This window comes from Cucurbitaria berberidis, assembly GCF_010015615.1.
Source record: "Cucurbitaria berberidis CBS 394.84 unplaced genomic scaffold K460scaffold_2, whole genome shotgun sequence".
NCBI lineage: Eukaryota > Fungi > Ascomycota > Dothideomycetes > Pleosporales > Cucurbitariaceae > Cucurbitaria > Cucurbitaria berberidis.
In genome coordinates this window covers 5543065-5561023 of record NW_024468936.1, presented here as the reverse complement: position 1 = coordinate 5561023, position 17959 = coordinate 5543065, and the positions used below count along the sequence as shown (strand labels likewise).

The 17959-nt window shown below is 51.3% G+C and overlaps 10 protein-coding genes across 10 annotated transcripts; 4 read left to right on the top strand and 6 right to left on the bottom strand.

The window, feature by feature from the left end:
- Positions 1-564: 564 nt before the first annotated feature.
- K460DRAFT_280488 (uncharacterized protein) lies at positions 565-950 on the bottom strand (the record flags this gene model as incomplete). The annotated part of the gene is made up of 4 exons (XM_040928406.1): positions 565-622; positions 674-732; positions 786-855; positions 904-950. The coding sequence occupies 4 exons, from the start codon at positions 948-950 to the stop codon at positions 565-567; spliced, it is 234 nt and encodes a 77-aa protein (XP_040791565.1).
- Positions 951-2113: 1163 nt separating this feature from the next.
- On the top strand, positions 2114-3169 carry K460DRAFT_375740 (glycoside hydrolase family 93 protein; the record flags this gene model as incomplete). The annotated part of the gene is made up of 1 exon (XM_040934802.1): positions 2114-3169. One exon carries the CDS (start codon positions 2114-2116, stop codon positions 3167-3169), a length of 1056 nt encoding a protein of 351 aa, XP_040791564.1.
- A 233-nt stretch (positions 3170-3402) lies between these two features.
- Positions 3403-4017, bottom strand: K460DRAFT_280220 (PEBP-like protein; the record flags this gene model as incomplete). Its single annotated transcript, XM_040928390.1, has 1 exon — positions 3403-4017. One exon carries the CDS (start codon positions 4015-4017, stop codon positions 3403-3405), a length of 615 nt encoding a protein of 204 aa, XP_040791563.1.
- A 266-nt stretch (positions 4018-4283) lies between these two features.
- K460DRAFT_384950 (MFS general substrate transporter) lies at positions 4284-6561 on the bottom strand. The gene is made up of 5 exons (XM_040935519.1): positions 5998-6561; positions 5689-5948; positions 5440-5635; positions 5129-5375; positions 4284-5071 (listed from the first exon to the last, which is right to left on the bottom strand). The coding sequence occupies exons 1-5, from the start codon at positions 6218-6220 to the stop codon at positions 4450-4452; spliced, it is 1548 nt and encodes a 515-aa protein (XP_040791562.1). The 5' UTR covers positions 6221-6561; the 3' UTR covers positions 4284-4449.
- Positions 6562-6930: 369 nt separating this feature from the next.
- On the bottom strand, positions 6931-8663 carry K460DRAFT_404251 (uncharacterized protein; the record flags this gene model as incomplete). The annotated part of the gene is made up of 2 exons (XM_040936710.1): positions 6931-8105; positions 8165-8663. The coding sequence occupies 2 exons, from the start codon at positions 8661-8663 to the stop codon at positions 6931-6933; spliced, it is 1674 nt and encodes a 557-aa protein (XP_040791561.1).
- A 294-nt stretch (positions 8664-8957) lies between these two features.
- K460DRAFT_364923 (peptidase C15, pyroglutamyl peptidase I-like protein) lies at positions 8958-9900 on the bottom strand. Its single transcript, XM_040933086.1, has 2 exons — positions 9844-9900; positions 8958-9794 (listed from the first exon to the last, which is right to left on the bottom strand). The coding sequence occupies exons 1-2, from the start codon at positions 9880-9882 to the stop codon at positions 9123-9125; spliced, it is 711 nt and encodes a 236-aa protein (XP_040791560.1). The 5' UTR covers positions 9883-9900; the 3' UTR covers positions 8958-9122.
- A 639-nt stretch (positions 9901-10539) lies between these two features.
- Positions 10540-15665, top strand: K460DRAFT_304681 (Pentafunctional AroM protein). Its single transcript, XM_040929985.1, has 2 exons — positions 10540-15457; positions 15508-15665. Exons 1-2 carry the CDS (start codon positions 10724-10726, stop codon positions 15526-15528), a joined length of 4755 nt encoding a protein of 1584 aa, XP_040791559.1. The 5' UTR covers positions 10540-10723; the 3' UTR covers positions 15529-15665.
- A 122-nt stretch (positions 15666-15787) lies between these two features.
- Positions 15788-16354, top strand: K460DRAFT_404248 (uncharacterized protein; the record flags this gene model as incomplete). Its single annotated transcript, XM_040936709.1, has 1 exon — positions 15788-16354. One exon carries the CDS (start codon positions 15788-15790, stop codon positions 16352-16354), a length of 567 nt encoding a protein of 188 aa, XP_040791558.1.
- Positions 16355-16401: 47 nt separating this feature from the next.
- K460DRAFT_83920 (uncharacterized protein) lies at positions 16402-16966 on the bottom strand. The gene is made up of 2 exons (XM_040938738.1): positions 16841-16966; positions 16402-16740 (listed from the first exon to the last, which is right to left on the bottom strand). Exons 1-2 carry the CDS (start codon positions 16874-16876, stop codon positions 16450-16452), a joined length of 327 nt encoding a protein of 108 aa, XP_040791557.1. The 5' UTR covers positions 16877-16966; the 3' UTR covers positions 16402-16449.
- On the top strand, positions 16497-17181 carry K460DRAFT_364920 (uncharacterized protein). The gene is made up of 2 exons (XM_040933085.1): positions 16497-17057; positions 17103-17181. The coding sequence occupies exons 1-2, from the start codon at positions 16928-16930 to the stop codon at positions 17126-17128; spliced, it is 156 nt and encodes a 51-aa protein (XP_040791556.1). The 5' UTR covers positions 16497-16927; the 3' UTR covers positions 17129-17181.
- The last annotated feature ends 778 nt before the right edge of the window (positions 17182-17959 follow it).

The window sequence follows — 17959 nt, the reverse complement described above, 5'->3', positions numbered from 1 at the left end:
GAGGTTTCAGTATCCAGTAAAGGTTCTGGAAGCGTCGAATCCGGCAAACAGAAAGGTGGCTTTGAATTTGCGTGGACCAGGCTGTTTTGGGTCGGTTGAAGATGATTTGTCGCCGCGAAGTGCCAAAAGCAAATCACACCCCCACCAAGCGCAGCGGCGTACATACACGCAATTTCCAGTACCGTTTCTCGTGTTTGGGAAGTAGCTAGAAAGTTTAATTGAAGCTGTGAGGTGAAAGGGAAACGCCTAAAGTGCGTGTACGCGCTCCCACGTGATGACGTAGCTTCATGCAAGTAAACGAAGGGCTCCACCGAATGGTGAAGCTGGGAGAAGGCCATCCAACCTGAGAGGAGAGTGAGAAGAGTAGGGGTCGTCATTTCATGTATTAGATCAATGTTATTATGAGTTGTTGAGTGCTGAATCTAGCTAGCTCATACCTTTCCGTCGTTGAAGGTATTCAGCCTTCCAAGAAAGGGTGATGTCTAGCTTGGTGCAGCCCGTAGTGTCGTATAGGTGGCTCAAGACTAATGCGGATAGATACATAGTTGTTCCCTCATCAGGCCGCTATATCGGTATAGCGTTGCTTATCGCATTCCCGGTATCAACAGGCAGAGCAAGCACCCTGTATACATCAGCGCTGAACTATTGGTGAGCAAGGTCGGCATCAACTCACTTCTTGCCCGCGTCTGTCGCGCAACAACAACACAAAAGGCTCGCTGGCCAACAGACGATCTGGGACATGTAAGTTAATGACCGGGCGCAGGTGAGTGAGGGCGCCAACGTACCGCCATGCCTACGGTAACGAGAAACCCGAGTGTCGGGCCTACGACTTTGCAGTGGCAAGGATTCTGGTCTCTATTCATTATCAGAAAGATCATGAATTCTGGAATCGGGCATTCATACGTTCCGCACTGGAAGCACACGATGGGAACAGGGATACAGTCGCACATGTTTAAAGCGTAGAAAAAGGGATGGAGATCTCGCAGTCGCACCAGGCGGTCTCTGGGCAGCAGTAGAACAAAGGACAGCAAATGGCGCTTCAAGATCTTGAAGAGTAGGATGATACTAGAAAGAATCTGAAGTTGAAGCCTCGGGGGCCACTATGACGCGTAGTGCAGACGCTAGTGTCGCTACGTAATCTTCCGGTTGATCGCGCAGTCACGATCAACACGCGTTTGCAACAGATCTCTTCACTGTTTCGCGAACACAGAGGAATTATTCACGCAGAGGAATTATTTGCGCATTCAATCCACGTAAGGCGAATACAAGGCGTAGCAGGATGCACCGAAGTGATTAGTTTACAGGTCTAGTCTAACCTCGCGATTCTATATTGTAGCTATAGTAAGTAGTACCTAGCCTTGTTGCTATGCCAGAAGGGTTTCAGCATATTAAGATTATAAGGTCAGTTGTGTGCGCAAACAATTGCGAATATATCCCCAGTATGCGATGTTACTAAGATCCGCAAAGTACGAAAGTGCACCTTTTCAATTGCGGGCGGCGGCTGTTAGGTCTCAATACTACACCAAACTCTTCTGGCCTCCACTTCATTAGTGCACGCGATCGTTGCCAACTTCTCCAAGCTTTGATGATACGATAAAATAATAATACTTCATTAAGAGCTACGAGGTATCGCTCAGACCGACAGGCAAGGATCAAAATACCCAGCCTTACGGTGCCTGCACTAAATGTTTACCTCCACTGTTCTCTGGTATTCTGGTATTTTGCCCTAAGCACAGCCTGAGCAGTAATTTGCGCGATTCACCAATGTCACCAGATGCAAAGAAGGGTATACCGACTGAAATCCCGAAGTAAGCTTATTCGAAGGAATCGAGCCTGCACCCTCGTGGGCATTAGGCGTGCCGGCTAGCTGCGCCATTGGACGCCTCATAAGCATCCCTGTGTGTTTCCACCGTTCTTACTTCTCTTGGCTGAAGCGCCTCGGGCCATATTACTTCGTACGGTGATTTGTTTCTCCCTTGAAATACCTACACAGCCTGAGGTGCAGTTGCTGAACCAAATAAGTGGGTCGGGAGGAAAGTATAATAGAGCAGGATCTCGACACAAATATCAGCGTTAGCCACTGACCAACACGAGCACTCGCAACACCATCATCATGCGTTCCTTTAAGAGCCTGATTAAAACGTATGCTCTCCTTCTTCCCTCTTTGGTCCTGGCACAGGCACCTACAAAATTAGGGGACGCAATCGTTTTCGGCCAAGGTGGAACCTATCCTCGCGCCATCAAACTTGCAGACGGAAAGACGCTGCTGGGCGTGTATACCGCCACAACAGGCGCCAACACTACACTGACGACCGTGCGATCAACGAACAACGGAGCCTCGTGGCAACCCATCGGCATTGTCGACACGGGTTCGAAAGCCACCAAAGACGTCGACAACCCATACGTGTACGAACGTCCAGACGGAAAGCTTCTGTGCGCCTTCAGGAACCACGATCGAAGCGGAAATGCGTACAGCTTTTATCGCATCACGGTATGCATCTCTGAGGACGGCGGAGTGAATTGGAATTTCCTGCAAACTCCAGCATCGGATCCTGGCGGCCTAACTGGAAACTGGGAACCTTTCCTCCAGCGCGCGCTAGATGGCTCGTTACAGCTCTACTATTCTCGCGAGACTTCCGGTACCGATCAGGATAGTTTACTGCGACGCTCGACAGACGGTGGAGCTACCTGGTCCTCTGCAGATGTCATCTCAGGAGCGGGTATCGAGACGAGAGACGGCATGCTAGGCGTTGCGCATACGCCCAATGACAGCAGCCCGGCGAAAGTAGCCATTTTCGAAACGGGCAATCCTTCAAAGGGGGTGCCATTCAGTGTCTGGACTGTGCGGACTGAGAACGATGGAGCAAACTGGAGTGAGCAGCGTACACGCGTGTATCAGCCTGAAGGTCACAACGCTGGGGCACCGCAGATTATACGAGTTGGCGATAAGCTTGTAGCAAGCTTTGGGACGGACGAGGATGGTGGTGCCTGGCCTTCAGGCGCGATCAAGGTCATGGTAAGCAGAGATGGTGGCAAGACTTGGGCCGATAAGACGACAGTGGTTGGACCATCGGCAGCATGGGCAGGCTTGCTGGCTTTGGACGATAGCAGCTTTCTGGTTTTATACGAAAAATCTGGGACGAGCTATGCACAGAAGTTGAGTTTTTAGGTCTGTTTTGGAGAATCAAAATGATGGATCATGACGGTATATTAGACAGTCCATTCGGTAATCAGGTCCTCCGTCAAAGGGGCTTCAGCAGATCCCTGTCTATGTACATACTATTATTCCCAATCCACACTCAACTTATTTCCGAATAATATCCCTGGTGCTATGAGACGTTTAAATGCTGCCTAGGTAAGCTGGGGAAAGTATGCATCTCCGTACACAGTATTGTACTTCATCTACCACTTCTGCTCATACGTCGCCTCCCACAACCCCCACCCTACAACCTTTCCGACGATCGCCTCTTCCAGCTCATCCTTTGTCGGCACCTTGCTGATCATCCCCGGATCCAAGCATTCACTTAGTGCTACAACCTCGAAGAAATATCGGTGTGGCCCATGACCCAGCGGCGGCCGTGGAAGAACATACACAGCATTACGCCGATTCTTGCCAACGCGATATCCAGCCTGAACCGTTTTCACACCATCGACATCGTCAACGAGTTTGAGGTCATCGTTAGTGATAGATGTGACAGTTGGCGGGATGAAGAGATAGATGCCGTGCACATTCGGCTTCCGCAATGGCGCATCCGGGTCTTCGGTTAGAATGAGGTACTGCTTTACGTCGGGGCCGGCGCGTTCCCATTGCAGAGATGGGAAGCGGCCAATGCCAAACTTTGAAAAGTCATTGCTTAGCTTTGCGCCAGAGTTGCCGCAGTCGGGTGATGTGATGGTGATGTTTGGTTTTGCGTGCTGTGCGAAGGCGCGGCTTCTGAAGAAGCAGAGCTCGTCGTACCCGCGAAGTCGGTAGAGAAGCCGGCCGATGCAGTATTCCAGTACCTTGAGTAGAAACATGATGCGCGTGATTAATATTATAGAAGTAGTAATTTGGCTTGAGAGTGAAGAATAGAGTTCAACAATAATAGAGCAAATGTAACGCCAAGGGTGAATGATATAGGCATGAGCGTAAGCGGAGCTCGGAACCCGAAATTCTTAAGTCCGGTAGTGCTCGATCTGGTATCCCGCACCTTCTAAACCCGCTCACGTGACGGGTCCTAGAGTGCGTTTCGGTAGCCACGCATCTGCGATGGGATAATGACGCTGACAAACCAATAGATTTTCTGATAACCAAAAGTCATAACACTAACGTGAAGGTAGGGAGTATCTAAACTTCATAGCAGAGGAGTAAAATTCAAGCGCGTAATAAGCTTTTCAGCTTCTTCGCCCAAAGCGAAAATCTACAGCACTAATAACATCCGTCGCAAATGCGCCATGTCCGATTAGCTTCTATAGCGTATACCTGAAAAAGGGGCTCTTATCCCCAAGCATCAACAGCTCTTGCTCGCTATATCTCGCCCTAATCGCCTCCTCTCCATGCTCCAGAATAAGCTGGTCCCTCTGCCTGTTCTCCTTCGCATAAGCCCACCTCAGCACGAACGTCATAATGATCGCTGTGCAGCACATTGCCAAACTAGCCGAAAAGCCAGTCGTGTACTTTGGCGCCTCGCGCGAGAGATAGATGTTGCTGCCCATGATACCACCCATGTTTCCAACGCTAATGAGGAGGGCCATACCAACGGCACGCTTCGAGCTAGGAGCGAGCGAGTTGCCAATCCAGGATACAAGGCAGGTGAAGGGGCAGTAGAGACCGGCTGCGACGGGGAAGAGGAAGCCGTAAGTTAGGCCGGGGTACGCGGGATGCGGGATGGCGAGTTGGGCGATGAAACCGCAAATTGCGATTGAATAGCCTCCGATAATGTACGGAGATCGCCTGCGGGTCAGATCGGATGCCCAGGCAAAGATGAGGGTAACGATAGCAGCGAATACGTAGATTGGAATTGTGAGCAACTGCGCATTGGCGCTGGAGTATCCTAGGCCATTGATGACAGACGGGACGGTTGCAGTGAACCTACGAAGCTAGTTAGTCGTGTGCGTTAGAGTTGTGCAGATGGGCATGAAAACCTACCCGTAAACACCAACAGTATTACCCCAGAAGATGACTGTCGCTGCCCAAATCTTCCAATCAGAGAGACCCGCGAGAATGTGCTGTTTGGTAATCTTGTCATCGTTTGTTGCTTGTCCTTGACCTGACCCATGATCGTTCGCCAGCCGTCGAACTAGTAGATCGCGCTCCGCTTGCGTAAGGAACTTAGCTGTCTCGGGGCTGTCTGGCAATATCTTCCAGATGACGAGACTGAGAGCAATTGGGATGACTATAGGTTGAGAGGAACAAAGTCAGTGACTGTCTCGTATACAGCTCTTCCATGGGTTACATACGGCCTTCAATCAGGAAAATCCACTGCCATCCAGCAAGGCCAGATCGACCATCAAGCTTCTGGATACCGTAGGCAAGCAGTCCAGAGAATGCACCAGCGAGTGATGCAGCGATATAGAAGACTGCCATGCGGCGCTGGAGTTCGAAGCGGCGATACCAGATTGTAAGCAAAAATGTCGCGGCTGGGAAGAAGCCCGACTACGTGACAAGTCAGTATACACATCCGCATGAGATGCTAAATCAACCCGTACCTCTGTCACGCCCAAGAAGAAGCGTCCAGCGAGTAACCCGTGATAGCTTGACACGAGGCCCATGAGAGTCATGACAAGACCCCAGCTAAACATGAGAATAGCCATCCAATGCGAGGGCCTCATCATCTTCAAGACGATATTACTGGGGACTTCGAGTAGCGTATACGGGACGAAAAATAGCGTGACAGCCGTGTTATACTGTAGCGTATTGCTAGGCATGTTTAGATCTTTTGTCATTCCCGCAATCTTCGCGTTGCCGACTGTCTGCCGTTAGCACGAACCATCCAAGAAATGGGTGTAGAGACATACTATTGCTGCGATCGATGAACGCGACGAGATAAAGCAAAGACAGCATGGGGACCAGCCTCATGTCAACCTTCCTCAACACCCGCTGCGCCTCTTTCTCGTCGAGCTCGACACTTTGCGCTTCGACTTCGCCGGACGATGTCGATGTCTTCTCACCGAGATTCTCGATCCGCTTATTTTCGCTTGCAGCGATATCCGCCTTTACGTCATTGGTTGTAGTCGCCATATTGACTCTCGTTCGGGTGTGCTCTCGTTGTAGTTGTCAGACAAAAGAGGTCGAAACCCTTGGAAGGAGAAAAGCATAAGCAGCAGTCGTGCTCTTTAAAGCCTCTCGGTCAAATCTATCACCGAGCCCTCGTGATACTGCATTGGCATTTCCCGATTTATGGGCACACCCTCGCATCTCAAAGACATTTTCCTTGGAGCCGGGAGCAATTCTGGGGTAGGTCGGCCGTTTGCGGGGTAGCCTGGGACGATCCGCACTCTTGGCGCTCGGGGGCGATTGGAGACCATCATGACGTCGTGACACCTGGTTCGTTGTTTTGATGAATTCGGGAGCCAAAACCAGTCACTAGACAAGGTTGCATCTGCCGGTCGAGGAGCCGCTATCGGTTCAGCTGTTGTAGAGGCGCTAATCGACTCGGCGGTGAGCAAGTGCACAGGTCGCTGCGGGGTGGAATCGGCGTTTCGCCGAGTCATGTGAAGTCAGCCAGGACGCTGGACCACTCAATGAGGTTTATCACTATGATACAGGAAACTATCTCGATGTCAAGAGCCTTGTGGGCAGATTCAGCGCCTCCCTGAGTGCTCGAATGGTGTTATAAAATGGTACTCGAAAACATGCAAGAGATTAACAACGCTATTGGCGCAGTCCGCATGAATACAACGGTCACATCGTATTTTCGTGCACTAATCTATTCTTCATCTGAATCACTACTAGTCGGCCTCGAGATCAACAGGAGAAACTGTGTCCTCATTTGCTATTCTTTCGTAGACACAAGCCCTCGCATGCACTATCCGACAAGGCAAGCAAGCACTCCCATCACCCAGATGCAGACATTGATCCACGCCGAGTCCATGCTCCCGGCAATTGATGCAGAGAAACAATCTGTTCTGTTCCCTGAAGTCGCCCCTCAACTGCTCATCATCCATGGTCTGATAGTCATAGCCGTTGAATCGCCAATAGTCGTCTGAATCATACATCATTTCCTCCACTGGTAACTCTTCGCCGTGCATATATGGTGGAATGTACGACATGCCCGAGGAGAATTTCTCACGAGAAATGCAGAAGCGCGAGTTGGAGCTTTTTAGTATCGTGGCGATCTTGTATACGGTAGGGCGGTTGAGAAAATATGTAGCGATAATGTGGTTTTGTTCTTCGACCTCTTCCATGAAAAAGAGCTGGCTGAAGAAAGGGTGATCGGCAAAATTCATGTGAAGTGTGAAATCTTTTGGTAGGTATGCAGGGAGATGCTCGGTCACGAGAGAAGTGAGAGATCGGAAGACGATTTCTAATAGCGAGCGCAAGTCATGACTTGCATTGAGCGATATGGCTGTGTCCAGCATCTTGAGCGTCTTTAGTGCGGGAGGGAATCCGTTTTGCCGTAGGTAATAATACAAACTCGATTCCAAGCCGAGCTCAAGATGTTCGAGACGGGTAAGGGACTGCAGCCTTGTAGAGCCTTCTGGGTCTATCTCGCGAGGGGTCTGGTAGCCGATATGGCCACCGATATGTGTCAATCGTTGCAGTGAATGCGCTTGTTGCTGCAATGCGACCAGGAACTGTTTTGAAGATGTGCGCGTGGACGGATTCATAGAGGGCTCGCACTCCGGGAATGTGTGTAGTCGCTCGCCAATCGACAGCTCTTTCAGGGCCTTGGGCAAGCTGAGGACAACTGCCAAAAAGGGCACATGGACGTTACATTCAACCAAAGTCAGGGACTGTAGCGGCGTAGATTTGCGGTCGTCTTCAGGTATGTCATCTAGGCTCATGTTGCCATCGAAATTCAGACATGATAGCGTAATTTTTCGAAGGGTAGGGTGCCGGAACATTGCTACGGCGCGGCCTAGAGAAAACTTCCTATCTCCTGCTCCGTGACTATGTAGCGTGACTATCGCGGGTTAGTGAGAATCCCATGATAGAAAATATGTACTTGAAGTGGGGACGTACGGGATTGCAAGCAAGGCAAAGCAAGTGGTAGTCCTTGCCGTGGATACACGGCGCTCGTGAGCAAATTCGTGTAATCAATCGTCGACCACCCGTCAAAGTAGACTCCTGATCTCCATTCCGAGTTGTTTGGGCATGGGCTTTCGAGCGTTAGATGGCGCAGCTTTCCCATCAAACCCATGAAATGGTTTAGTTCTGCTATGCCGTCCTTGTAGTCATCCTTGTATCGGATCGATAGCTCTTTAATGTAGTCCACCCGTTCTTCTCGGCTATCGAGTGCTACGGCGATGCTGCGCGCATGGGCTCCCCTGAGAACCAGCAGGTTGCGCCAGACATAAGGCTCCACGAGCCCCTGGAAGCGTATGCATGTCGCAGCGAGATTGCATAGCGTTTTGTGGCTGTCAATTTGATCGATGATGTTGAGGAGAAGTTCGTCGACTAAGGATAGCAGGCCGCGATCAGCAAGGCCAAGCTGTGTGGCGCCTGGTTCCTGTCGCAACATGCTGAAAACTCGGCCTGAATGGCGCGTTTTACGTTTTTTCGCCCCGGCCAATGAGGTACTTGGCATTCAGTAAGTCAAAGTTTGAGATGGCAGGCGTGCATGAACTAGATGCTTCGTTGAAGTGGTACGGTCTGCGACGACAGAGTACCAGCAGCGTCAGCTTCCAAGGTTCGTCAGATGAGACTAATGCTAGATTAGGTTAGTAAGGCACGTGATCGGATCCGTTAACTACCTAGGTAAGGACCTTTGCTGGAACAAGATCAATTTAGAAACGAAAGTATATGCTAATAATATCAGGTAATCTCATAAGAATTAGTTGTGCCTTCTTTATCAGTCCTACAAGTTTGTCAAACTATGGAAGTAGAAACAACTTGTGGTGTCCAAATGAGCGGCATGGCGATCACTTCACAAAGCTACATATTCTCTGTAGCCGCAAATCGGTCACGTTCAGTTTCAACGTTATTTCAGTACCCCAAACAGCGCCTTGATAAGCTCCTCCGTAACCCTCGTACCAACTCGCAGCTCGTCATGACTTTCCAACTTCGGAACATGAAAGAACACAGCCTCTCTCTTTCCAGTCTTCTTCTGCATCTCAAGCAAACTGATATAGTAATCGAAACCACAAACATACGTCCCCACGTCGTCAGTAAGCTGGACCTCCACCATCTGCTTCTCTTTACCCTTGGCCTTGGCCTTCAAAATCGTCCCAGATGCTTGTAGCTTCGCCAAGCTGAGAGAGGAGCACGAATCCCGCCACGCATCAACGGCAGTAACGAGGTCTAGAGTAGTTGCAAGGGTTGCGGGCGCTTTTCCAAAGGTCTTTTTGTTCTCGGCTCGCGTGAAGACTCTGCGCTCAACGTCCGGAAATTCATGGTATCCCTCCTTCGGTGCGCTTCTTTCAACCTTGAAGACGCCAGGCCCGCTGTCGACGTCAAGGCCCATGTGCACCACCATGTCAGGACTGTGTTTCTCGATCAACTTTGGGACCTGGGCAAGAATCTTGTGATATGCTGCTGGGGTGGGCTCTGGGGGAATAATGATGGTGATTGTTTCGCCATTCAGGCCTGTTAGCGAAGACGGTAAACGGTGCGCAATTTCCCATGATGGATTCGTGGTGATGTCCAAAAATGGCTGGGGTTGGTTAGAATGGTATGGGAGAGGTGAGCTGGGGTTGACGGACCCCGAAGCCGGTTACTAGGACTGTGAGTGGGGTCGACATAGTGGTGATAGAATGTTGATGGCATGTGCTGCTCAACGTGCGGCTCATGGCAGGGTTTACGTTGATACAGTACTGACGTCTGACTCATCGCAGCCTCGCGCCTATCAACAACAATAGTCGAACTGGAGATTGGAAGGCGATGGCCTAGGCGGTGATCTGTGGTAGCAGAAACCTGGAGACTGCAAGCGTTCACGTATACTGGCAGTACTCTACTCATCCTCGATGGTCGATCGAAGGGATCAGAGCCGCCATTTTCTAGGAAGGCTTCTCGCTGTACGTTCTAAGCGACAATCTAATATCACTGACGATGTCCGAATTTTGTATATGCGCTCTACAGTTGGCGAACGTAACAGTAATGCGTATGGAGGCTCTTTGGGTTGTCATGAGTCTGGCTCGTTCGAATCGACCCTTGTACTACCAGGCATCGTAGATACGTTTACTAAGGGCAGACCCATCGCGACAAGACAGGATGCTCCGGACGGATGCGATGAGACCCGGATCCGAAAGTCATATACTGTAGTTAGAGATGTAATTCGCGGTCAATATCAGCTCGGGGATGACTGACTTGGTGCTGAGTTGCCCCACTAGTCCTGCAGGTCCGACTCCGGGGCGACTCACCGCATGGACATTTTTTGTCATTTGAAAGACGCAGCCCTCACACCACAAAAGGTCAATTTCTCAGCGTGCCACACTCCCTTACACGCCTAAATCAAAATGCGCTGAGATCCATACGTCCATTCAACAATTGCACCTGCTAAGCCGCCAATTTCCCCAGAGTTCGCATTTGGTGGTCGCTCCCGCTCTTTTTTGCGAAGTGTGACTCGCTGCCAGACAGCCCACCATGTCGACCAACGGCGTTCCAGCTGAGCCCACCAGGGTCAACATCCTGGGAAAGGACTCGATCATCGTCGATTACGGGCTATGGCAGAGCTACATTGCCCAGGACCTGCTCACAAATATTCCCTCGTCGACCTACGTCCTCATCACCGACACCAACATCGGACACCTCTACACATCCACCTTTGAGCGCGCCTTCTCCGCCGCTGCGTCCTCGCTGTCCTCCCCCCCACGTCTCCTCACATACGAAATTGCCCCTGGCGAGACGTCCAAATCGCGGAATACAAAGGCTGCGGTGGAAGACTGGCTGCTGTCGAAAGGATGCGTGCGCGACACCGTCATAATCGCCCTAGGCGGCGGGGTGATTGGAGACATGATCGGCTATGTCGCGGCGACGTATATGCGCGGAATTAAGTTTGTGAATGTACCTACCACCCTACTAGCCATGGTAGATTCGAGCATTGGTGGCAAGACGGCCATTGACGTGCCTGCGGGAAAGAACCTGGTCGGCGCCTTCTGGCAGCCAGAGAGAATATACGTCGACTTGCAGTTCTTGGAGACATTGCCCAAAAGAGAAGTCATCAACGGAATGGCTGAGGTAGTCAAGACGGCCGCCATCTGGAATGAGGAGGAATTCACAACGCTCGAGGGCAATGCGGACACAATACTGGCTGCAATGGACCAGAAGGCAGTAAACGGGCGAAGAAACTTTGATGGCATCGCCAGCATACTCAAAAGAATAGTCCTAGGCTCCGTACGCGTCAAGGCAGGCGTCGTTTCGGCAGATGAGCGCGAAGGTGGACTGCGCAATCTGTTGAACTTCGGACACTCCATCGGCCACGCCTATGAAGCGATCCTCACACCCCAGATTCTCCACGGAGAGTGTGTTGCGATCGGGATGGTGAAGGAGGCAGAGCTTGCGCGATACCTAGGTGTGCTAGACCCGTCTGCGGTTGCGCGACTGACCAAGTGCATTGCGAGCTACGGACTACCAACTTCCCTGGCCGACAAGACTGTACGAAGGCGGACGGCGAATAAGCACTGCCCAGTTGATGAGCTCATCAAGATCATGGCAGTCGATAAGAAGAACGCAGGTGCAGTCAAGAAGGTTGTGCTGTTGTCAGGTATTGGCAGGACATACGAGAAGAAGGCTAGCTCAGTTGCAGATCGTGATATCAAGATCGCCTTGTCTCCGAGCATATCGGTCCATCCTGGTGTTCCATCAGACTTGACCGTCACCTGCACACCTCCCGGATCCAAGAGTATCTCGAACCGTGTTCTCGTACTCGCGGCCCTTGGAACCGGCCCGTGTCGCATCACCAACTTGCTACACTCGGACGATACTCAGGTAATGTTAGATGCCCTGGCAAAGATGCAGGGCGCTAGCTTCTCTTGGGAGAACGATGGCAAGGAGCTAGTAGTCACCGGCAACGGGGGCGATCTGAAGGCTACAAGCAATGAGCTTTACCTTGGGAACGCCGGAACAGCAGCACGCTTTCTGACTTCAGTTACTGCGCTTTGCCAGCCTGTAGGAGCAACCACATCAACCACCGTCACCGGCAATGCTCGCATGAAGGAACGACCAATTGGGCCGCTTGTCAAGTCCCTTCGCACCATGGGCGTGGACATCGATTACCAAGAAAAGGAAGGCAGTCTGCCCCTGCGAATTCAGGCCTGTGGAGGTTTCGGCTCCGAGAACTTTACCGGCGAGATCGAGCTAACAGCGAACGTCTCGTCGCAATACGTGTCTTCCATCCTCTTGAGTGCTCCGTACTCCAAGAAGCCAGTCACGTTACGATTGGTCGGTGGCAAGGTGATCTCACAGCCTTACATCGACATGACAATCGCCATGATGGCTTCTTTCGGCGTGCAGGTTGGAAGGTCAGAAAGTGATCCAAACACTTATCACATTCCCAACAAGCCTTACACCAACCCAGCCGAGTACGAGGTGGAAAGCGATGCAAGCTCAGCTACCTACCCTCTTGCCATCGCTGCCATCACAGGCACCACTTGCACAGTACCGAATATTGGGTTTGGCTCACTCCAGGGAGATGCCCGCTTCGCTGTCGAGGTGCTGAAGCCCATGGGTTGCAAGGTCGAGCAGTCAAAGACGTCTACGACTGTAACCGGCCCGCCGCGTGGAGAACTCCGAGCAGTGAAAGAGATCGACATGGAGCCGATGACTGACGCTTTCCTCACTGCATCGGTATTGGCGGCTGTAGCATCATCAAACGGCTCCTCAACAACTACCCGCATCTATGGTATTGCAAATCAGCGTGTCAAAGAGTGCAACCGCATACAGGCTATGGAAGATGAGCTCGCAAAATTCGGAATCACTTGTAGACAGTTCGACGACGGCATTGAAGTCGACGGACGAGGATACCAACTTGACACCCCCAAGGACGGCATTCATTGCTATGATGATCATCGTGTAGCAATGAGCTTTGCTGTTCTTTCCTTGGTCGCCCCTGCGCCTGTCCTCATTCTCGAGAAAGACTGCACTGGCAAGACGTGGCCCGGCTACTGGGACTCGTTGAACCAGATCTTCAAAGCGCAGCTCGATGGTGTGGAGCTGCCGACGCACTCGCATGGTAGTAAAGTTGCTTCCAAAAATCAACAAAAGTCTATTTACATCATCGGTATGCGAGGTGCTGGCAAAACCACTGCGGGTGGCTGGGCAGCACGGGCTCTAGGGCGGCCATTGATCGACCTAGACACTGCACTTGAGGAACATGTTGGCATGACAATCCCTGAGCTCATAAAGGCGAAAGGCTGGGAGGGCTTTAGAGATGAGGAGCTCAAGCTGCTGCAAAGGACAGTCAAGGAGAAGCCAACCGGCCACGTCTTCGCTTGTGGTGGGGGGATAGTTGAGATACCAGAAGCTCGCAAGGTCTTGATCGACTACCACAAAAATGGCGGTCTTGTTCTACTCGTTTCCCGAGACATCAACAAGGTCATGGAGTTCCTTCAGATTGACAAAACGCGTCCCGCTTATGTGGAAGACATGATGGGCGTGTGGCTGCGAAGGAAACCCTGGTATGTGGAGTGCAGTAATTACCGCTTTCACAGTCAGGCTTCCGGGTCTGCCAGTATGGCGAACACTCAAGAGGAGCTTACTCGCTTCTTGAATACCATCACCGGGAAGACTTCCCCGTTGAAGGATATCAAAAAGAAGAAGCAGTCTTTCTTCGTCTGCTTGTCCGCGCCACAGCTACAGCCTTGTGTCGCGACACTACCGGAGCTCGTAGTCGGAGCCGATGCAGTCGAGCTTAGAGTCGACTTGCTCGAAGACCCGAACGCACCTGAGGGAATGCCTTCGCCAGAATTCGTAATTGAGCAATTGACAATACTACGAACAGTGACCACAACCCCAGTCATCTACACAATACGGACAAAGGCCCAAGGCGGTAAATTCCCCGACAGGGCATACGATGAGGCTCGAGTGCTCTACCGAACGGGCTTACGTCTGGGCTGCGATTTTGTCGATTTGGAGATGACAATGCCTGAAGATATCTTGCGTGAGATCTCCGAGAGCCGTGGCCCCACAGAGATCATCGCTAGTCACCACGATCCAAATGGTGAGCTTAGCTGGCGCGATGGCTCTTGGATACAGTACTACAATCGTGCGCTTCAATATGGCACTATCATCAAGCTCGTTGGTGTAGCCAAATCTCTTCATGACAACTTCGCGCTTGCGGACTTCAAGCGCTGGGCCGACAGTGCGCACCCTGTTCCACTGATCGCCATAAACATGGGCGAACATGGTAAGCTGAGTAGGATCCTAAACGGCTTCTTGACACCCGTCTCCCACCCGCTTCTCCCCTCCGCTACTGCTCCTGGTCAGCTATCCGCTGCGGAAATCCGTCGTGGCTTGGCACTCATGGGCGAGATTCCCACTAAGAAGTTCTGTATCTTTGGTTCGCCGGTCCAGCAAAGTCCCAGCCCGCGTCTACACAACAGACTATTCCGCGAGATCGGACTGCCGCACGTCTATGGTTTACATGAGACGACTGATGCAAGCTCTATCCGCGAGACCATCCGTGCGCCAGACTTTGGTGGCGCGAGTGTCACAATCCCGCTAAAGCAGGACGTCCGCCAGTATCTTGATACTGTGGGTCCTGAGGTCGAAGCCATCGGCGCTATCAACACCATCGTCCCCGAGACTTTTGTCGACCAGTCTACTGGCAAGGAAGTTACACGCCTTGTTGGCCGCAATACAGACTACCTCGGCATGGTTCTCATCCTTCGGAACGCTGGTGCGCAGGGTACCGGATCCGGCCTTGTCATTGGCGGCGGTGGTACGAGTCGAGCAGCCATCTATGCGCTGAAAGAGATGGGATACGGTCCCATCTATCTCCTTGGACGAAATGCCGCAAAGATCGAGGCTCTGAAGAACAACTTCCCCGCGGAATACAACCTCCACGTGCTCACATCGGCTGCACAAGTAGCAAGTCTCGAATCTATCCCCACGGTAGCTATCGGCACTATACCGGCCGACCAGCCTATCGACCCGGCTATTCGTGAAACTGTTATTGAACTGTTCGAAAAGGCAAGGTCCCTGGCAGGCGGAGAGAGGATATTGCTCGAGATGGCGTACAAGCCTCCTGTGACTGCGTTGATTCAACTTGGACAGGATGCGGGTTGGAAGACGGTGAATGGGCTCGAGGTGCTTGTTGGACAGGGTGTGCATCAGTTTGAGTACTGGACAGGGGTCAAGCCGCTCTACGCGGTTGCCAGGGTAAGTCCTCTGGACTCTACAACAGTAAATGCAATGCTAATCATGGATAGGATGTTGTGCTGAACGAATAGAATTCACCTTGATGCTCACAGTGTGGTTTCAGTGTTCTGGAACCAGGCTATCTACTTTTTGAGACACATGTCTTGTGTAGTGATAGACAAAAAGAATATGTATAGACAATATATACTTGCATTTAGTTCGACTGCCGACATTTTGTCTCAAATCAATGTCTCGAAATCTTTGCTTACATTACTCTACTCTCCCATTCCCCCCACTGCATCCTTCATATCTCCTCATCAACCTCCCACCCACACGTATTCAGTAATCAAAATGGCAGCCCAACAACCTCCCAAAGACGACACCAAGCAGCCTCCACGCAAAATCAACAAAGACCCACAGCTCATCGGCATAGTTGCAAGACCGCCTCATGCAATTCGCGCGTATTACTCTGTCGAAGACACCACCACGATGACTAGCGTCATGGGAGCAAGGGTCGAAGAAGAAATTCACTTTGGCCAGCCGCTGCGAATGACGAAGAGCAGAAAAGGTGAGGAGGAACATGCCTGCTCTGCGTCCTCGTCGGATACGGTGGGTCGATCGGAAGTGGGTGGAAGTAACGCGTGGAGTCCAGCAGCGGAGTCGGAGTCGGAATCATCGCGCACGCTGGGTCGGTCTACTATGTCGCTGTCGCTGTCGCTGTCGCCTTTGCCTGGGTCCTCGTCGTCGCGGCTAGGAGGAGGAAGGGGCGCAGAAAGTGAAGGTTTGGTAGCTGGCGCTGGTGGTGAAGCTAATGGCAGTGGAGGCGATACAGAATCGTGCAAGGAGGAGAGCGAGGAGAGCGAGGTCAGTGAGGACGAGGGAGATTTGTTTACGAAGAGTTACCAGGAGGGGAGCTAAGAGCCTGGTCAATGGTCGAGAGAGAGTACAGAATATTAGCAGGTAGAGGCCGAAGCAGAGGACAATGGATACAGTAAGTCTTATGCACAGTCACGTCAGAGAAAAGAGGATGATGTTTGATGTATTGTTTGTTTTGATTGACTGTAGACAAAGACACACCAAAATACTATAGACCAATCATCCAGAATCCAACCAAAAATACCACCTGATTCTCCACTCTGAATCCACAGCAGACAGCCCAAAGATACAAGTCCAACCAAGCGTAATTCCACCGACCGGGCCCCAAATCTAATCCAGCCTGAACTCAGAGAACCTTGCAAGGTACCGCGGAGACTTACTCGACCTCGTCCCGAAGGACACGATGCTCTAGTCTGGGAGGGGGGTTGCTGATGGATAGGGAGTTGCTCACACCATCAATTCCCAAGCAAGGAACTCAAAGCCACAGACTGGAAAAAACCGTGGAACCACGGGCCGTGGGTAACTAACCTGGGAGGATGTCGGAGCTGCCTGCTGATCTGCCATTCCTTCACTGATGTGCCTCCAAGCCTCCAAGTCGATGTCCTTGTTACTGATATGAAGAAGTGCCCCGAAGCGCCGCAAAGGCGTCAACTGGTCGGTGCCATATTGGTGAGAGGCGATGTGTGTTGGGTTTGCTGTGGAGTGAAGGTGTCGGTGAGATCACCTTCACTCCAGGAAGCAAGTTCTACCTCATGTCAGCAGTTAGCAAGTAGACGAGCAAGATACTTACTGTTTGAGGTTGAGGTGAGAGAATGAGTGCTTGCTCGTGCAGTAGCTCGAGGATGTCGAAAGGTTGTGTGTGTATGCGGGGCAAAAGCATGTTGATGTGATGTGTCAAGGCCGAGTGTTTGTTTTTCTGTGACGTCAGAAGCTGCGGCAAGCAAGGTGGAAGGTGAGAGACTTACTTTTGGTTTGAGACCTTGTAGGTGAGAGCAGGTGAGAGCAAGAGTGAGCTCATGTTGATGATGTTGATTATGTGTTTGAGAAAGAACTGAGTGAGGCTTGTGGAAGTGGAGGAAGCTCGAAGAATGCAAGATTTGCAATTGAGGTGGAGCTGGTGGGTTGAGTGGGGAGGAAAAGAGTTGGAGGCCGCAGGTGAGAGAGGGTTTATATGGACAAGCCAAGGCCGCACGAGCCCGGCTACACGTGCTCGCTTAAGAGGCGACTCTCCGGCAGGCAGCTGTACCGCCCGGTGTTTGGCCGAAGTGAAGGTAGAAGCACGTGCTGAGGGTGTAGGGCGGTGTACACCGCGCTAGAATCAAGATTTCGGCCTCACCAACATGAATTCCATGAGCAAAGATGAAAGGGGCGAGTCTTTCGCCTCTACGAATTCAAAAATGTATGATGGTGACTCTGACGTCAAGTGTTTGGTCATCATCTTATTATTTCATATCCTATCAATCTTGAGTCTCACCCCCACCCAGCGAGCTCTACAAGAACATAAATCACCCTGCTTAAAGAACCTTGTCTACAAATGACTTATTACCATATAAATCGCTTGTTAAATCATAACCCATCTACGATATTATCTCCCAAAATACATGCCACGGTTCATCTAATAGAACTCTAACTTTTACACAAGTTCAC